The sequence below is a fragment of the Callospermophilus lateralis genome, chromosome 12 (assembly GCF_048772815.1).
Source record: "Callospermophilus lateralis isolate mCalLat2 chromosome 12, mCalLat2.hap1, whole genome shotgun sequence".
NCBI classification, from domain to species: Eukaryota; Metazoa; Chordata; class Mammalia; order Rodentia; family Sciuridae; genus Callospermophilus; species Callospermophilus lateralis.
This window is the reverse complement of record NC_135316.1, coordinates 83,084,910-83,099,171: the sequence shown is the minus strand read 5'-3', so window position 1 is coordinate 83,099,171 and position 14,262 is coordinate 83,084,910. Positions and strand designations below refer to the sequence as shown.

Genomic DNA, 14,262 nt, shown 5'->3' with positions numbered 1-14,262 from the left:
CAGTCCTTTTACTTCTTCTGCCAGGATAGTTTGTTTTCTAGGTTTGCTCTGTCACTATTGCTGGAACCATTCTCATGCCTGCTCTGGAACATTCTCTGTGAGATCTCCGGTGTTCAAAGTTGACCTTTCAGAGACTAGAGATAAGTCGTTTTTCAAACATCAATATGATAGTAATATCAGTGGCAAGTCATAGATCCCCAAAGGAATAAAGCTCTATCTGTATATACAAAAGTTTATACAAAATATTTAATCACATTTTGGGTTTTTACAGTTGTAATTAGTTTTTGATGCCATTGAAGTTATTCCTTTTTAATACCCATTTTTAGTTTTAACATATTACCTTTCAAAAGAGTAGCAAGGGCAATTGAAGATGTGTTAAATTTATATCACAGTTAAATCATGCAGAAAAGAAGTGCTTCTTCACTTTTGAGTTTCACTGCTTCTGTACAGGCCTGAGTAAAATAGCTGACAGATTTGTAATGTGCTCAAGTGGAGCAATTTATATTTCAAGATTTCAAAGACCAACAAGGTGATATCCACAATGTTCAAATGTGGACTTAAATGCCTGTTGCTAGCAATCCCAAACACAATCTCAGCCAAGATTTCTGCAAAACTGGCAAGTTGATTCTAACATTTACATGGAAACACAGAGAGCAAATATTGGCAAAGATAGTCTTGAATAAGAAGAATGAAAAGAGTCAGACCATCAGAAGCCAAGACATGGGATGACGCCACAGTAATCAGGATAGTGTGGTATCTGTAAGTAGTCAGCAAATGGAAAAACGGGGCAAAGAATATCCACATGCATGTGCTCATCTAATGTATAGCCAGGTAACTTGGAAGTGCAGTGGAGAAAACTTTTTAATAAATAGTGCTGGTGTAACTGGATATCTGTCAGGAGCTGTCACATAGGAGCTGAGCGCTCCCCCCCCCCACCATCTTTGAGCAATGGAAATGTGGATACTGGCTTCCCTCACTGGGAAGCAGGTGGATCCCCATCTCCTTTCAGCAGAGGAGCAAAGCTTTGGGAGTGGACATTACCCAATGGGAGTGGCTGCCTCTTGTAACATTACCCCTCTGCTTTATATGGATAGAATGTTCTTTTGAACAACCTAACCCAATAAGACGGGGGTTGGAGGCCTGCTCTTTCTCTCTTTCCAAGGGACTCCTAAGGTTGAGAGCTGTCACAGAACCCAAAGAAAAAGGTATTTTCTGTCTATGTGTAATTATTTCATGCCAATTCAAATTCACCTGGAGTGACCCCAACTGATTTAGTCACTTGGCACAGCAGATATCCACATGGAAAAAATGTGACTTGCCCCTTTATGCAATATACCATGCAAAATAATCAGTTCCAGTAGACTTAAAATTCAAATGTGAGAGTAAAACATTAAAGCTTTAAAAAAAATCCTATAGAAAACATCTTTTTGACTTGGAATAAGCAAAAGCTTTTAAAAACAGGATAACGCAACTAAATTAAAATTAAGAATTTCTGTTCATCATGAGGGCACCATTAAGAAAGTTAAAAATAAGCTATGCATAGGAAAAAGATATTTACAATAAATATGTTTGGAAAAGGACCAAATCAATATGAAAAAGACACTTTAATAAGAAATTGTCAAAAAGACTTTGATAGGCACTTTATAAAAGAATCATGGAGCTGGAGTTGTAGCTCAGTGGTAGAAAGCTTGCCTAGCAGATGTGAGGCACTGGGTTCAATCCTCAGCACCACATATAAAGAAATAAACAGACAAACAAACAAATAAATAAATTTATGGTATCCATTTACAATTAAAAATATTTTTAAAAAAGAATATCATGATTACTAGTAAGCATTTGATAAGATGTTCAACATCATTAATCATTACAGAATTTAAAATCATGAGATTCTTGTACCACTCCACCAGATTAACTAAAATGAAAAAAGACTATTGGTTGGTGATGATGTGAAAAACTTGAAACCCTGGTGTATTGCTGGTACATACGTAAAATTGTGTAACCACAGAAAAAACAGCATGATAGTAATTCAAAAATTGAAATAAAGTTACCATATGATTCAACAATACAACTTCTGGTTATATATGTATAAAAGAGTTGAAAGCAGGAACTTGAACACATATTTATACATCTGTATTCATAGAAACAATTTTAAAAATAGCCAAAGGTAAAAACAACCCAAATACTCATTGGCAAATAAATGGATTAACAAATTGAAGAATATCCATAGAATGAAACACCATTCAGCATTCAAATTAAAATTCTCATACATGGATGAACTTAAAGACCATGTTAGGTAAAATCAATGAGATACAATAGGACATATTTTGCAAAATTCCAGTTACATGAGGTACCAATGTTCAGAGTCACAGAGAACAGCTCATAGGATATGGTTACCACGTGCTCAAAGTTATCAACATGAGAAGTTATTGTTTAAAAGGCATCTCAGTTTGGGATGAAGAAAGAATTTCAGAGATAGTGATGATTGTTGTTCAACAATGTGAATGTACCTAGTGCTACTGACCCAATCAATAAATTGCCCAACTCATAAAATGGCTCAGTTAGTACATGTTATGTTAGGTGTACCTTATCATGATAAAAAAGTGTTGTCATGGAGGACATGAAATATTTCATTTTTACTCTTTGCCACTGGTTGTGCATATTGGCACACATATTTTCAAAAACTCTTGTCAATATCTACTAAAACTGATTACTGTATATAACTAACCTAGTACCAGGAATTTTTTTTCTAGATATATACCATTAGAAAATAGGACATATCACTGAAGATATGTATAAGAATGTTCTCAGCAGTATTATTATTAATAGCTGAAACATGGAAGAAATTCAAGTATCCATCATCAGTATAATAGATAAATTGAGACATTGAACACTACTGGCTACATAATTTGCAGGGCCCAGTGTAAAATTAAAATTCAGGTTGCTCACAGAGGAGATCTTGATAGCAACCCCTTACACTAGCTGTACTTGCTCCTCTGTTTCACTTTCCCTTGTTCCCCACCTGCTGTGCTTATAGAGAGAACCCCCAGGCTAATCCACAGGAACCAAGCTGCCTTCCTAGTGTCTCCAGCGTCCCTCTGGAATTCCAGAATTGGCTACTGGATTCTCCACATTAAACTGGCAAATGAGAAGAGAGAGTTTGGAGGAACACACAGAAGGTTTTTATGGGATTGGTATAGAAATGATGTGTCATTGATCATTGTGGCCTACATTAGCCAGAATTTAATCATATGATTCCACTAACTACAGAAGAAGCTGGGAACAGCTCCCATGCATCCAGGAGGTACTGAAAAGAGATTTTTTTTTAACCACTGCTCATAGTTTAACATCATGCAGCCTTCTATCAGTTAATTCACATTATACTTGTTAGCAAAATTGAGATTATAATTTATATATGAATTTAAGCTATTTGAACTATATATTATCATATTCCCATTTTAATAACTTTGTTTTTTTAATTAAATTATTTATTTGTTCTAATTTGTTGTACATGATGTCAGAATGCAATTCACTTCATATTACACATATAGAGCACAATTTTTTGTCACTGGTTGTACACAAAGTATTTTCACACCATTCGTGTCTTCATACTTATACTTAAGGTAATGATGTCTAACTCATTCCACCATCATTCCTACCCCCCAACCCAATCAATAAATGGGCCAAGGAACTGAATAGATATTTCTCAGAAGAGGATATACAATCAGTCAACAAACATATGAAAAAATGTTCAACATCTCTAGCAATTAGAGAAATGAAAATCAAACTACTCTAAGATTTCATCTCACTCCAGTCAGAATGGCAGTTATCAAGAAAACAAACAACAATACATGTTGGCGAGGATGTGGGGGAAAAGCACATTTGTACATTGTTGGTGGGACTGCAAATTGGTGCAGCCAATCTGGAAAGCAAAATGGATATTCCTTAGCAAACTTGGAATGAAACCACCATTTGACCCAGCTATCCCACTCCTTGGTTTATACCAAAAGGATTTGAAAACATCATATACAGGGACACAGCCTCATCAATGTTTATAGCAGCACAGTTCACAATAACTAAATTGTGGAACCAACCCAGATGCCCTTCAGTAGATGAATGGATACAGAAACTTTGGTATATTTACACTATGGAACATTACTCAGTCTTAAAAGGGAATAAAATCATGGCATTTGCAGGTAAGTGGATGGAGTTGGAGAATATAATGCTAAGCAAAGTTAGCTAATCCCCAAAAGGCCAAATGTTTTCTTTGATATGAGGATGCTGACTCATAATGGCATTGGGGGAAGCATGGGAGGAATGGAGGAACTTTAGGTAGGGCAAAGGGGTGGAAAGAGATTTGATGAACAAAATATTTCTTCTGCCATGTACTATCATGCATTTTATATTCCTACCCTCTCTTTGGGAGTTTTAAACTGTTGTTTTCCAAGTTATTTGTATTGAGATCTATGTTTGCTTATTTCAAAGTGATAAATTCATCTCTAATAAAGGAATGGAATCAAGATTGGATACTGTCACTGTCCATGAGAGAATAAGTTATAAGAAAAAAAAAAAGGCCACAATACATTTTCGTTGAAATAAATATCATGAGTCAGCAAAATGTTCTATGTTAACCTCTGAAGAGGGAAGTTTAAATGCTCTGGGACAAAGGAAAAAGAAAAACAAAACAAAACAGAACAGAACATGAGAGTGAAGCCAAAGTGGTATTTTTTAAGGTATAGTTTTGAGTAGAAACTAAAGATTGAGATTATAATTTATACATGAATTTTCAGTAGAAACTAAAGGGAAAATAATATTATTCCTCTCCATTAATCTTTTGACTTTTGAGATCATGAATGCAATTTCTGCCTTATCACTTCTATCAAAACAAAACAAAATTTAGGTCAAGCCTGGAGAATCTTACTTGTAATTCTATCAAGTCTCAGTTACTGGTTTGCCCCAGAGAAATGCAGTGGCATGACGTGTCAGGAGCTAGGAGCAGAAGAGCCCAGGAAGAGCAGTAGTTCACTTGGAGGATGTTGGAAGGTTTGGTTGCATGTGTAAGATGTCAACATCATTACTCTTATTTAGAGGAGCTAACTGAAGATCCAACCTTGTGTTCTCTAACCATCTCTATTTTCATGTCCCCTGACCCTGAGTGTTTGTGTGTATGTCTCTTCTCCATAAAATAGAACCACAAATTATTGAGTATCTGCTATGTATTAGGTGTTACATGACCTTATTTAATCCTCAAATGAAAAACAGGTTTCATTAACCCCATTTTAAAACTGAAGAACCTGGAGGTCAGAGTAATTACACGTTTGGAGCTGTGGTTCATTGACCATTGCTGGATATTTATAGCGTCCCCTCTGAACACTTTGTTCATTTTCTTGCTCCCTTGAGAACTCTACTTCCTCTGTATCCCTTAGCACATCCCATATATACAAGAGTCTGCAGCAGATTGCCATATAAAACACAGGGCACCCAGTTATATTTTAATTTCAGATAAGCTTGAATTTTTACCGATTGGGGCATTCTTATGCCAAAAAGTTATCTTAGATTTAAAAGTAATGGGAACTCCTAATTTTATTTGTGAAATATGGCAACCCTATGGGAACAAAGTGGCTTTCTTATGCCTTCTTGTTCCCTCCACACTATTTCTTCCCCAGAACACCCAAAAACTTTGAAGTACTTATCTTCAGACCTTGTAATTTACTATGCTTCTTACTGAAACTGTAATGCTTATGGGCACTTCTGCCAAATCAATGATTTTTTAAAATCTTATTCCTCTCAATAACTATTTGCATTATAATTTTTATGATTCTAATATCTATAGGATTACACTTGGACTATTCTCATTTCTTTTACCTTCTCACTTCAAATACTTTTCTTTCATTCCAATTCAGTAGGAAGGAGCATAGAGAATGCTGAGATTTCTTTTTGTTGTTGTTGTTGTTGTTGTTGAGATTTCTTTACAGTGTTAAATGGGGTGGTCAGGGAGAACACACTGAGGTCCAGATGACACTGGAGCAATAGGAGAGGAATTGAAGGGCCCAGTTAGTTTACACTATATAAGAGTGCAAAGGAGAAGAGAGCAAGTGCCGATGTCTTGAGGTAGAAGTCTTTGAGGCTACTTTCAGAAAGGTTTTTACTAATAGGAATTGTATCTTATACTTGGTGGTGTTACTGATTGTACTTAAAATATCTTGCCTATAGGAGTACTCATTGAATATGATATACATAGAAAAGCACAGTGAATTCTTGTTTAATAAATGGATGAGAGGGTGCATGTTAATGGAAGGTTATTAAACATATTTGAAAATCAATTCCTGTCAAGACTTTCCCATCAAATGACAGGATCTAGTATTCCAAACAATATGTAAAATGAAAGCCCAAATGAGATAAAGAGTTGATATTACATACAACTGAAAAAGTGTATTTAGGGAGGTGTTGTGAGGGGTATAATGAAAGTTTTGTGTAGGCTTGATATGCAGAATACTTTCCAGAAGGTTTGTTCTTCTCATTTTATTTAAAAGTGCTTTTCAGCATTCTGTATCTAAAATCGAATGTTAATCTCTTGTTTCTTCCACAATGCACGTATTTCTGTAGTCTTTCATGAACTTTTGATTCTTTTGTTTTCAATACATTAACAATCTTGTGGCGTGGGTATAAAAAAACAAACCACCAAATCTGATTTTTTTAGTAATTTATCCAACAAAGTTTTATTGAGTGCCTGCAAATGAGAGAAACCTTTGAGGTCGATATATTCTGGTGCCAAGAAAGAAGCTCGACACATATATTTAGTACATTTCTGTGGGGCAAATTCGTGTGAATGGATGAACCATTTTGGTAAAACAATGAACGTTGTGATTAGGCGGAGACGATGCGACGACTAATTTTGGCCCCACTCGCCTTTCGTAGTCTTTCGCTTCTCAATTCTTCACGCAGCCGTGGCCGGCAGTGACGTCACGAGATGTGGCGCTCGCGGGAAAACTTGTCTAGGCGTCCGGGAGGAAGCTGGGCGCGCGCGCGGGACTTTCAAGCTTCGACCCCGGAGAACTCCGACTGTCATGAGTCTCTGGGTGGACAAATACCGGCCGTGCTCCTTGGGGCGGCTGGACTACCACAAGGAGCAGGCGGCCCAGCTGCGCAACCTGGTGAGTCGGCCGCGGTTTGGGCCGGGAGAGGGGAGGCCCCAGGCGCCCCTGAGCAGCCGGACACTGCCCGCCCGCCATTAGGAGATAAATGTTACCGAGAGGCACCGAACCGGGAAGGAGGAAGAGTGCGAGGGGTGTGGCGGGGTTGTATTTTTAAACCGGGAAGATCAACTGGCAAGTGCCACCCGAGCCAAGACTCGAGATGAGAAAGTCATAAATACAGAAACTTAGCAAAGCGTGGGACAAATAGAGCAGATAATAAGTGCAAGATCCCCGGGGCGTGCAGAATCCCTGGGGCTGCAGTTTGCACAGCTTGTTGTAGAACCCTCGAGAATGGCAGTGTATCTGGATAATAGCCAGTCGTTAGAGTAATGGGAACTGGGGCGGGTGTTGGAAGGGGGAGGAGTGGTGCAGATTCAGTACATCCCTATAGAGTGAGATAGGAAGCTGTTGGAGGATTATGAGCCTAGAAGTGACATCGTCTGATTTTTTAACAGGTTTAACGTTTCTTGGTATGAATGTCTTCATTTACAAGGGAAATGTTGGATTTATTAATTACTAGGGTCTTTTCTGATTCTCAAATACGGTGGATTAGGATGTTCTTGCAGAAGACCCCCGCTGCCTCCTGATGACTTCTTTTTATATTGTGGTTGTTCAGAGTGTCTAATGGCAATGATTTGTGAAAAGCCAACTGGATCTTGTAGGGAGTGGAGTGTTATTACAGAACTAAAGTGTGCAGTTTGTGTCTTAGTCCTCTTTATAACTATTTTCACACATCTGACTAATTATGAGAAACTTTTGAAAAACTCATTGTCTTGTAAGGCAGCAGACTCTGTTAGTACCCTGCCCCATGCATCCCCTTGTTTTTAACTCTTACCTTGCATGCAGACTGACTTTGAACTTCCTACATCTGGGTTTTGCCTAAGTGCTTTTCTTTGACTGAAATCCCCAAGCACACTTGAAGTACCTGGGAATTAATGCCCTCCTTTTTCTCCCATCCAGTTTCCTAAGCAGGGTTCCACAAAGTACTGGTGAGAGAGTGTTCACCTACTCCACTTTCCCCATCACTTGATTGGATTAACACTGTAGTGTCTATGCTAGCTTTAAGTGTTTCCCCAATAGGATCAATCCCAGATATTTAGAGTGGAATTAAAATTGATAACACATTTTTATTGGCTTCCTTTCTTTCCTGATTTTTCATCCTTGGTCTCCTCTGAAATTTTCCTTTAACTCCCTTGTAGGTTAAACAAATGCACCCAGTTCTTATCCCAGGTATTATTTCCAGGAGCCCAGACAAGAAAAACATCTATCTCAGAATTACAGAATCCTAATCTCACAGATGACTGGGTCCTGTAATCAATCATTCCTTTATTTAAAAAAATTCTCCAGGAGATTCTGTTAGCCTGGCTTGAGAATTTCTGCTGTCTAGTATTTAATCTTGTATCTTTCATGTTCTGTGCTGTGTATTTAAATGATTTAAAATTTGTTTTAAAATCAATGTTTTAAAATTTATTTTAAAGTACAAATATGTATTTTAATTTGTTGGTAGGTGTGCAAAATATGTGGTGCTTAAAAAATAGTTCAGTTCTACCTAGAACAATTTAATTTGACTAGAGAAAAATACCTTGTTCTTTCTTTCTGCAGGTTCAGTGTGGTGATTTTCCTCACCTGTTAGTGTATGGACCATCAGGTGCTGGAAAAAAGACAAGAATTATGTGTATTCTACGTGAACTTTATGGTGTTGGAGTGGAAAAATTGAGAATTGAACATCAAACTATCACAGTAAGCATTTTACTTTGAGGCTTTCCAAATATTTATGGGAAGTATTCTTTTTTATCAAATTTATTTTTTGTCTTGTTCTTTTTAGTTATACGTGACAGTAGAATGTATTTTGACATATCATACATAGATGGAGTATAACTTTCCATTCTGTGGTTGTACATGATATGTAGTTACACTGGTCATGTATTCATATATAGAAATAGGAAAGTTATGTTTGATTCATTTTACTGTCTTTCCAGTGCCCATCCCACCCCACCCCACCCTATTGTGAATCAGCATCTGCATATCAGAGAGAACATTTGGCTTTTTTTTTTTTTTGATTGACTTGTTTCACTTAGCATGATAGTCTCCAGTTTCATCCATTTATCTCTACCAACAAATTCGATGATTTCATTCTTCTTTTTGGCTGAATAATAATCCATTGTATATATATACCACATTTTCTTTATCCATTCATCTGTTGAAGGACTTCTAGCTTGGTTCCATAGCTTAGCTGTTGAGCTGCTATGAATATTGATGTGGTCACATCACTATAGTATGCTGATTTTAATTCCTTTGGGTATATGCTGAGGAGTGGGATAACTGGGTCAAATGCTGGTTCTATTTCAAGTCTTTTGAAGAATCTCCCTACTGCTTCCAGGGTGTTTGCACCAATTTGCAGTCCTACCAGTAATATATGAGTATATCTTTCTTTTTTCCCATATCCTTACCAGCTTTTATTGTTACTTGTATTCTTGATAATTGCCATTCTGATTGGAGTAAGATGAAATCTCAGTGTAGTTTTAACTTGCATTTCTCTAATTGCTAGAAATGTTGAACATTTTTTCACATATTTGTTGACAGATCATATCTTCTGTGAAGTGTTTGTTCAGTTCCTTTACCCATTTATTGACTGGGTTATTAGTTTTTTTCGTGTTAAGTTTTTTGAGTTCTTCATATATCCTGGAGATTAATACTCTATGTGAGGTACAGACAGCAAAGATTTTCTCCCATTCTGTAGGCTCTCTCTTCACATTCTCGATTGTTTCCTTTGCTGTGAAGAGGCTTTTTAGTTTGATAAAACCTATTTATTGATTTTTTTTTTTTTTTTGGTGGCAGAAGAGGGTGTTACTGGGGATGAACTCAGGGACACTCAACCACTGAGCCATATCCTCAGCCCCTTTTCTTGTATTTTGTTTAGAGACAGGGTCTCACTGAGTTGCTTAGTGCCTCATTTTTGCTGAGGCTGGCTTTGAACTCATGACCCTCCTGCCTCAGCCTCGCGAGCTACTGAGATTACAGGCATGCTCCACAATGCTCAGCCCCTTTATTGATTCTTGAGTTTACTTGTGCTTTAGGAGTCTTGTTGATGTTGAGGAATTTGGTTCCTAAGCTGACATGATGGAGATTTGGGCCTACTTTTTCATCTTGTAGGCACAGCGTTTCTGTGGTCTAATGCCTAGGTCCTTGATCCACTTTTACTTGAATTTTGTGCAGGGTGAGAGGGGTCTAATTTTATTTTATTGCATATGAATTTCCAGTTTTCCCATATGGGAGGAATTTTTAATCATGGTCATATATGTACCTTTTATCCTCTTAGTTGTGCCTAATATATGATTTAAGAATGAATTTCACAGACGTACAAGATTGAGAGATAATAATATAAGAATGAATTTGCGATGTACAAGATTGAGAGATACTAATGAATGTATAGACCTCACGATTGTACACCAAAGTCATTTATGTTAGAAAGCATGAGCAACACGAGGTTTGCTGTAAAATGGACAGGGAGAGAGTCATTTTGGTTTATCTAGTAATTATCTAGTAAATAAGAGGATGTTGCAAATGAAACTAGAAATCAAATTTCTGAAGTTCATTTTTTTGGAAGCAGTGGTGGAGATGAAAAGAAGTTGTAATTTTAATAATTTAAATGTGGAATCAAGTGATAGTGGAGCAACTAACTGGGAAAGGAAACTTGAGACATTGGGAGATTGAAAGGCTTCCCATAATTTTGCCATGGAGGAGTTTCCAGCCTTGTACCATTCACTGCATTGTCATGCTCTTTTCTTAGCGATGGCGTTTCAGATCTAGGTTAAAATGTCTCCTCTCTAAAGTGCTTCTCCCATGCATTAGAAATGCTGTTTATTCTATGAGCTGTAGTTTATACTTTTATACTACTTTGTTTTGTCTAGATTATAATTGTTCATATATCCTTACTTTGACAAGATTATATTTGTTTTGAAGTTTTGTAGGGAACATGCCAGATTGGTTTTCATATTGTCTTCATAGCCCCTGATGGAATGTTTTATACATGTTATGCCTTGAAAAAAAATGAATGCTGAATGTAGATGGTATTTATTAATAGAATCTTCAGGAGAATAAATGAGTTTTAGGCTAATATTGGTTAGCTTATGTTTGGACAGGTCCAAGGTTGAGGAACTGGTGGTGCATCCTAATAGAAATTCTTATAAAATTATGTAGGGACAAATTTAGCAAGAAAACTGGAATCTTTAGGGGGGAAAAATGACAAAATTTTAACAGAAGAACAAAAAACAAGAGCCATCAAATGGAAAGATGTGGCATGTTCTCAGATGAGAGATTTAAAAGTGTGTCTTTTCTCTAAGTTAATGTATAAATTTTAATGAAATTTCAATCTAAGTCAAGTATTTTTTTTTTTTTAATTATATGAAATGATCCTGAAGTCCACATGGAAAGAATACAATTCTGAGACCAGCTAACGTAATGATAAAAGAAAAGTTTAATGGAGTGGGGTTTGCATTACAAAATTGTAAATCATATCTGACAACTAATATAGTGTATTGGCATGTGAATAGAAAATGTGACTAGTGAAACTGAAGAGAGCCTGGAAATATGCTGGAAAGTCTATTTGAAAATGGTGGAAAAATGTGACCCAGCAAAATGTGTCGTCATAACTACTTATCTATTGGGAGGAAAACAAAGTTCAATTTCTATGACATACCATTTATAAAGATAAATTCCAGGTGATTGATGTTAAAACAAAATGTTATATATTTTAGAATATGATAAAGGACTTCAGACATAAAATCAAAAGAAAAAAAGATTGTCACAAACTATTTGAAAGGAACATTAGTTAAATGTCATTAATTAAAATTGACAATGGAGAAAAACAACCTGGTAGAAAATGAAATAAGTAGTTAGTTGACAAATATGTGGCCAGTTTGACCTTTGAGAGAGTCAAACAGATTGTACATTATTTAGTCAAATTGGCAAAAATTGAAAGGCATATTAAAACCAACTATAAATGGAGAATGGTGAGTAAGGGTGTTGGTTGCCAGTGGAAAAGTGAATTGTTAGATCTTTTTTAAACAGTGGTCTATAGATACACACACCACAAATGCAAAAAAACAAAATGGCCGTCAGTATGCCCATCAGCTGTTGATACCCATCTATAACATATCAGTTGTCTGGGAGGAATTGCCAAAATATATTGTGACCTAGAAAAAGCAAAACATAGAGGTAAGGGTATGACTTCCTCTTTTATTTTATTTTTTTTTGTTTTTATTTTTTACAAAAAACACCAACACTGTACAAATATTTGTGCTTTATTTTTGTATTAACTTGGAAAAAATCATAAAAGAATATATTTAGATTGTTAGTAATGATGATATGGTAATAAATAAAGATTATTTGGGGATATCTGAAGGTAAGTGTTAGATGAAGGCTCAGACCAGGGTAACAGATTTGGGATCCAGGCAGGTGAAAGAAGATGCAAGACACAGTTGGAATAGTGGACATTCTTTATTCAGAGTTTACAGCAGCTCCTCCCTCCAGCTGCAGTTCCATTTTGCCTCTGCCAGTTCCATTTAGCCCACTGAGCCATTTCCATAGGTCTTTTTTATATGCAGACCAGACAGAGACAGCACATTGACAGTCAGTTACATAACTGAATGCATGATCACAAGCACATGTTTCTGACCTTGAGTACATTTGCTGAATCAGGAAGTTCATGACCTTGGCTACATTCTAAAAACAGCCCATCAGAAGTCTCACCAAGGTAGGAATTATAGCCATTTTAGAACTGCCCTACACACAATATAAACAGGATATATGATGTGACCCAGTTGATATAAACATGTTTGCACATTAAGAATGGAGTTAGTGAAGTTACATTAATATTGGTTATATCAAGTACTATTGTTTTAAACAAACTTCATTTGTTTATATAATAAAAGAAAAACAGATGAAAATACAAAGAAAAGGGGAAATAGCAAATAATAGATGTTGAAAAATCTTGTTTTGTTTGTTTTGTCTACAGACTCCATCTAAAAAGAAAATTGAAATCAGCACCATTGCAAGTAATTACCACCTTGAAGTTAATCCCAGGTAAATTGCTGCTACTAAGCATTTTTAAAAGAATGGTTAGAAGTAAGCAGTTTTTAGCAATAATGCTTTCATACTTTTTTAAAAAAAAGATTGGAACTCTCAAAATAAAATTACATGAATGGAAGCATAATATATAAAACAGATTAGAGTGACGCTATTTTTCTCAAAATGTGGAACTAGTACCTTCCAGCTTCACTGCCTCTGTCAAGATAATTTCAGTAATATATTTTAAGTTTTCTTACTTTTCAGAGTTCATTGTTAGTAAAGTTTTATTAAATTATATTGATTTATTCAGCATTCATGAGCAAAGTATGTCTAAAAATTTGTAATGTCTGGTTTAAATATTTTAGAAACTGAACTTGGGTTGCCAGATCTTCCTTTGTAACTTCTTGTGTTTCAGCTTCTTGTTTAGAGAGTATTATGATGGTCTACTAGCCAATGTGTTTTTGTCTGTCATGAGATAATAAGATTAGGATCTTGTTTAAAACTTGTGCAGCATTGGTAAAGTTGAGTAAACATGCAAGGTTCTCTGGTGCCGGATGTGATCTTAAAAGAGAACAGAATGGAGGACCTTCTCAGCCAGAGACAGCCTAATGGTAGAGAGGCAAGAATGAATGTCCAATTCAGTGAGCAGGTGGAGACAAAGGGAGAAGGAAGTATGAGGAATAGTCTGATTCTACCAGGATTATGATACTTAGTCCTTAAAATAGCCCTAGCAGATAGCTATTATAATTTTTCCTAGTTATGTCAAAGAAAACTAAGAGAAGTGAGATTTGTTGGTAATTAGTCTGATCATAAAAAGTAGAAAGGGTTAATTCTAAAGAAATGGGAAATGCTCTGGATTTTTGGCTAGAAAAAAATCACATAAGAGGCAATCTAGGTGTGCTTATCTAATTAAATTATAGTGACTTGGGGAAAAAACTTTGTGGTTATTTGGGAAAATGAACTAAAGCTAATTATTTTACTCACCTCCTTTTTTTCTTGT

At 36.1% G+C, this 14,262-nt stretch overlaps 1 protein-coding gene across 2 annotated transcripts in view; it reads left to right on the top strand.

Annotated features, from left to right (window-relative positions):
* Rfc3 (replication factor C subunit 3) overlaps nucleotides 1-14,262 on the top strand; it is a 144,491-nt gene that overhangs the window by 119,845 nt on the left and 10,384 nt on the right. The window contains exons 1-3 of one of the 2 annotated variants that reach the window (XM_076872085.1): nucleotides 6,927-7,151; nucleotides 8,796-8,933; nucleotides 13,210-13,277. In XM_076872085.1, the coding sequence (XP_076728200.1) occupies nucleotides 7,065-7,151; nucleotides 8,796-8,933; nucleotides 13,210-13,277 (293 nt within the window). In that variant the 5' untranslated portion in view covers nucleotides 6,927-7,064. Of the gene's footprint in view, nucleotides 1-6,926; nucleotides 7,152-8,795; nucleotides 8,934-13,209; nucleotides 13,278-14,262 lie in introns of those variants that run through there. The other variant, XM_076872086.1, reaches the window with a different exon arrangement.